At 43.5% G+C, this 6,000-nt stretch overlaps 1 protein-coding gene across 5 annotated transcripts in view; it reads right to left on the reverse strand.

The window, feature by feature from the left end:
• ahrra (aryl-hydrocarbon receptor repressor a) overlaps nucleotides 1-6,000 on the reverse strand; it is a 55,840-nt gene that overhangs the window by 6,363 nt on the left and 43,477 nt on the right. For all 5 annotated transcript variants that reach the window (XM_031872332.1, XM_031872331.1, XM_031872335.1 and 2 more), the window contains 3 exons: nucleotides 5,784-5,873; nucleotides 500-638; nucleotides 130-263 (listed from right to left, as the gene is read on the reverse strand). In XM_031872332.1, coding sequence (XP_031728192.1) covers nucleotides 130-263; nucleotides 500-638; nucleotides 5,784-5,873 — 363 coding nt within the window. The remainder of the gene's footprint in view (nucleotides 1-129; nucleotides 264-499; nucleotides 639-5,783; nucleotides 5,874-6,000) is intronic.

The raw sequence follows: 6,000 nt of genomic DNA on the forward strand, positions 1-6,000 counted from the left end.
ATAGGCCTGGGTCTTCTCCCAGAAAGTGGGCAACATTTACTCCATGGTTTAATTTTCATTGCATATCTCTGCACTTTTCTACGTAAACGTTAATGCGTTAATTGAAAACGAACTGTTCCGACCACTCACCAAGAATCCGGAGGTGCTGTCCAAGAGGCATCGGACTCTGGCAATGAAACACCTGTTGAGAAAGCAGGAGAGCTCAGGAGGAACTCCCCCTGCCTCCGGAGAATGGAACAGGCTGCTCACTACAAAGTCCTCACCTGAAATGTAATGGAGACAGATGGAGGAGGTGAAGAAGAAGAGTTTAATTTCAGCTGCAAATTTTGTGGCAAACCTACAATGGGAGATAGACATACTCTAGATCTCAAGAGTAACTACCAGAACTTCAAAATTAAAAAATGTAATAAAGAATGTCTGTGATCAAACCCATATCCACATTTCAACCCAACAGTTTGCCCAAGGGAACTGGTTCATCCCTTCCCAGTAAGCTACCCACCGGTCCCTGCAGCTAGCTGGCCGTCCTGGTGTGCCGAATTCCCCTGTGGAGGACACATGGCCCAGTGGAGCTGGCGTCTGAACTCCTGGCGGTCGTCTATGTGGATGTAGTCAAACACATTCTGGTGCATCACGTCAGTCTGCCGGGGAAAATTGAACGGCATTTAGTACGTTTGTCAAGGAAAGGACATTTCCAGTTTTAGACTCTTTGTTTTGTCATCTCATGAAAGTCTTCAGAAACATGAGATTGCAGCAGACTGACTTTGGACTGCGTTGTGCTGCCATCAGTGCAGCTGGTGGACACTGTTTAGACGGGGGATTCCTGCTATTGCTGCTCTGATACACTCAGCCTGCCTCAGGATTCCCAGGAAGCATGTTAACTTCCTCCGATACACTCATAAGGACCATACTCTACACACAAAGTCCCCGGAAACATACAGTACATGCACACTGCATCAATAGATATGTTTTGCACATACACACACAGGAACATTTACTTAGTACTGTAACAGTCTAAGGGCCGCTGTAGGGCCAGCGAGGGCAGCTGTGTTTGTCAAACATCGCGTGACACCGGCTCTGGAACAGCAGTCCAGCCCAGCTTGCCCTCCCCATCCACACACACACACACACACGCGCACACACTCACACACAGAGTGAGCGGGGTTCCAGCCCACTCTCGTCATGCCTCTCGCTCTTTTCCAGCAATAGCTTTGCTTTCTGTCATTCCATGACAGATTCCTCACTAAAACGTTCAACCTTCTCCTCTTCCCTCCTCCCTGCACTCTCTCCATAATTTCCACACTGGTGGCACGCGAGGGTTTTTGATCGCCTGCCTCTGAAAACACAATCTGTTCCCACCGTCTTCGGCGGGCTCTTCGGCCTGTGGTTTTTGTTCCCTACTGGCAGTCAGGCAGACAGACGGATCGAGTGACTATTGTTTATGTTTCTCGTAAAAAACGCAGGGAGGAAAAGAAGAGGGGGAAAAGAAAAGAGAATAAGTGATATTTTCGCTGACCTTCAAAGGCTAACAAATGGGATCAAAGGCCAGTGGAGGTTTTCTGCTGTTCTCCGGGGCTTTCTTGTGGTGCTACTTAGTGAAGCGTTCTCTTTTCTTTTTTTCCTGTGGTATATTAGGGATAAGTGTCCTTCTGACTACAATTGTGGGCTCAAAATTATGTGACATGTTGTCAAGGCCTTAGAGGCAAACTATGTGGCTTAAAAACAACCAATATCTTATTTGCGAGAAATGTGGGAAAGACTAAGAGAATGTTTTGGGGACAGTCTCTGAAATATAACATGGTGATCCGTGAGTACTTCTTTTATGTACTGCAAGGACAGACTGTCAACAACTCATTCATTCTTAGGTTTCTCAAATAGAACAGTTTGTATTTAAAGTCACCTGTATTTTAGCCCGTAGTACAAGTACAGAGAACTACTTGATTTTAATTTGATGTATAGATAAACAGTGATCGTCTGCCTCTGGTCAAACATGACCATATCACACAAACTGCTTTGGCTCTTTCTCTTGAGCATGTAAAGTATGTTTTTGCATTTGTTAACTCAAAAATATTGATGAACAATTGGCAGTATGAACAGAACTTACATTACCGTTACTGCTATGTTCTGTAAAATAAAAACATATTGTGTGGTTGCATTGGTGTGACTTGGTGAATTTTGATTGAATTTGACACATCTCAACAAATATCGGATGGATTGCCATGAAATTCTGTACAGAAATACAAGGTCCCCGGAGGAAATCCCCTGATTTTTCATCCAGCACCACCAGCTTAAAATTGTCCAGTACCTCCAAACTTATCACACAGCCTCAACTGTACTTTGTGTTTAGTGCGAAATAGCAAATGTTAGCATCCTAACACGCTGCACTAGGATGGTGAACACTGTAAACATTTGACCTGTTTATCTTCACCATGTTAGCATTGCTATTGTGAGAATGTTAGCATGCTGATGTTAGCGTTTAGCTCAAAACTCCACTGTTGCTGTGTGCAGCTTCGCAGAGCTGTTAGCATAGCATAGCTCGTAGTCTTAAATATGAACTATATACAGTGGGTACGGAAAGTATTCAGACCCCTTTAAATTTTTAACTCTTTGCTTCATTGCAGCCATTTGCTAAAATCAAAAAAGTTCATTTTATTTCTCATTAATGTACACTCGGCACCCCATCTTGACAGAAAAAAACAGAAATGTAGAAATTTTTGCAAATTTATTAAAAAAGAAAAACTGAAATATCACATGGTCATAAGTATTCAGACCATTTGCTCAGTATTGAGTAGAAGCACCCTTTTGAGCTAGTACAGCCATGAGTCTTCTTGGGAATGATGCAACAAGTTTTTCACACCTGGATTTGGGGATCCTCTGCCATTCTTCCTTGCAGATCCTCTCCAGTTCCGTCAGGTTGGATGGTGAACGTTGGTGGACAGCCATTTTCAGGTCTCTCCAGAGATGCTCAATTGGGTTTAGGTCAGGGCTCTAGCTGGGCCAGTCAAGAATGGTCACAGAGTTGTTCCGAAGCCACTCCTTTGTTATTTTAGCTGTGTGCTTAGGGTCATTGTCTTGTTGGAAGGTGAACCTTTGGCCCAGTCTGAGGTCCAGAGCACTCTGGAAGAGGTTTTCTTCCAGGATATCTCTGTGCTTGGCCACATTCATCTTTCCTTCAATTGCAACCAGTCGTCCTGTCCCTGCAGCTGAAAAACACCCCCATAGCATGATGCTGCTACCACCATGTTTCACTGTTGGGATTGTATTGGGCAGGTGATGAGCAGTGCCTGGTTTTCTCCACACATACCGCTTAGAATTAACACCAAAAAGTTCAATCTTGGTCTCATCAGACCAGAGCATCTTATTTCTCATAGTCTGTGCGGGCTATGCGGGCTTTCATATGTCTTGCACTGAGGAGAGGCTTCCGTCGGGCCACTCTGCCATAAAGCCCCGACTGGTGGAGGGCTGCAGTGATAGTTGACTTTGTGGAACTTTCTCCCATCTCCCTACTGCATCTCTGGAGCTCAGCCACAGTGATCTTTGGGTTCTTCTTTACCTCTCTCACCAAGGCTCTTCTTCCACGATTGCTCAGTTTGGCTGGACGGCCAGGTCTACGAAGAGTTCTGGTCGTCCCAAACTTCTTCCATTTAAGGATTATGGAGGCCACTGTGCTCTTAGGAACCTTGAGTGTTGCAGAAATTCTTTTGTAACCTTGGCCAGATCTGTGTCTTGCCACAATTCTGTCTCTGAGCTCCTTGGGCAGTTCCTTCGACCTCATGATTCTCATTTGCTCTGACATGCACTGTGAGCTGTAAGGTCTTATATAGACAGGTGTGTGCCTTTCCTAATCAAGTCCAATCAGTTTAATTAAACACAGCTGGACTCCAATGAAGAAGTAGAACCATCTCAAGGAGGATCAGAAGAAATGGACAGCATGTGAGTTAAATATGAGTGTCACAGCAAAGGGTCTGAATACTTATGACCATGTGATATTTCAGTTTTTCTTTTTTCATAAATTTGCAAAAATTTCTACATTTCTGTTTTTTTCTGTCAAGATGGGGTGCTGAGTGTACATTAATGAGAAATAAAATGAACTTTTTTGATTTTAGCAAATGGCTGCAATGAAACAAAGAGTGAAAAATCTAAAGGGGTCTGAATACTTTCCGTACCCACTGCATACACTACAGTTTTCCTTTTACATATGCACACACACATTTTATGCAATTGACGGTTTTAATTTCCTTTGTCTGTCTCCACTTGCTCCCATGCCACCCTGCTCACACACACACTCGTACACTCATGTGCGCACAGACACACGCTGTGGAAGGATCTTTCAGACCGCTGTGGTTCGCATGTCGATTTCATGGCGCTGGGTTACTGCCCCTGTCTGCTTGTAAGCCAAGTGGGAGCGCTGTAGCAGAATAATTTCCACCCCCAAAGTGTCAATGTGCTGTGTGTGTGTAGGTGTGTGTGTGTGTGTGTGAGAGCAGACATGAGGGCAAAGGAGGGATTTTAACAGTGAAAATCACTTTATTCATGGTTTTGAAGGAGGGAGATGATTTTAGCATCGCAGTACAGGCAAGCCTGTGTTGACATCATCCATAATTAATGGCTGGCTGGGTATAGCTGCCGGAGAGGAAGGAAGCTAAACCGTTGGTGACTTATCAGTGCCCGCACACACACCGACACCCACAGTGTGTATCTCAGGATGAAACGGGGGTCTTCACCTTCCTATGGCCTCTTAGCTGTGACTTAAAGGGTTCAGTCTGCCCCTCTAGATAGAGTTATCAGGCAGACTGAAAGAGAGACTTTTACTCTGACTCATTAGCCGTAGCATGGGAAGGAAAGAAAGTAGAAAGGGATGGATGGAAGAGAAAACATCGTCTGCGGGTGAAAAAGGGAAATAGTGAACTTTCTGAATGATAGCGGAGACCTCTGACACTTGTTTACTTTGAGAAGGGGCGACGTGAGAGGCTTCCCAGGAGTGGATTTATTAGCTTACCTTTTGAAAAATGGATATAACTAGGTGTTGCATATCTCTTATAATGTAAATGATGACACCTGTTTGATACTAAATTTATTTTATAATGCATCCAAGCTATTAAAGAACTCTTTTTGGTAAATAAGAGAGAGAGGATGAGATTAGAAGATCATACCATTTTCATGACTTACTGTAAATAAGAAGCTAGCAGCTGCTTAGCTTAGCCTAGCATAAGGACTGGAATCAAGTGGAAACATCTCCAAATGAAAATCCACCTACCAGCACTTCTAAAGCTCACTAATTAACATCTCTTTTATCTGTACAAAAACACAACTATTTGCAATTTTAAGGTAATGTGCCGGACAGAATATCTCTTGGTGGGGAGCAGTAACTTCCTGTCCAAACAGCGGAGGTTGAGATATAATATATTAATTAGTATGATTATCAATATCAATATTACCTAAAACTGAATATTCATCAGACAACAAGACCACAACAAGAAATTGATCAATATTACCATTGTTTTGGCATTTTTCATACTGGCTGTGTTTGCTGTCAGGTGCCTAAATTCCTGAAATAGTTTCATGGATTCAGGTTACCTCGGCCTCAGGCAGGAGGACATTGGATGACTGACAATTAGTCAAAAACATGATAAGTTGGGCTCCTAAAAAACACCGGCTGAGTACAACACACCTACTTTCTCAGGGAAATGTTGCAGTTGAAGAAGACGCTGCCAACTAGTCTGTCAGTTGATACATGTTTTCTTCAGCTTTGTATGTGTAAAATATATTTGAGACGTTTAACTCACCTGATGAAATCCCAGATAGTCCACAATGGTTGAAGAGGCATAAAATACCATCCCATCACTGCTCACTACCAAGGCAAAGCCTGTAAGAGACTACACACACACACACACACACACACACACACACACACACACACACACACACACACACACACACACACACACACACACACACACACACACACACACACACACACACACACACACACACACACACACA

The sequence above is a fragment of the Anarrhichthys ocellatus genome, unplaced genomic scaffold (assembly GCF_004355925.1).
Source record: "Anarrhichthys ocellatus isolate YVR2014 unplaced genomic scaffold, GSC_Weel_1.0 scaffold63, whole genome shotgun sequence".
Classification (NCBI taxonomy): domain Eukaryota; kingdom Metazoa; phylum Chordata; class Actinopteri; order Perciformes; family Anarhichadidae; genus Anarrhichthys; species Anarrhichthys ocellatus.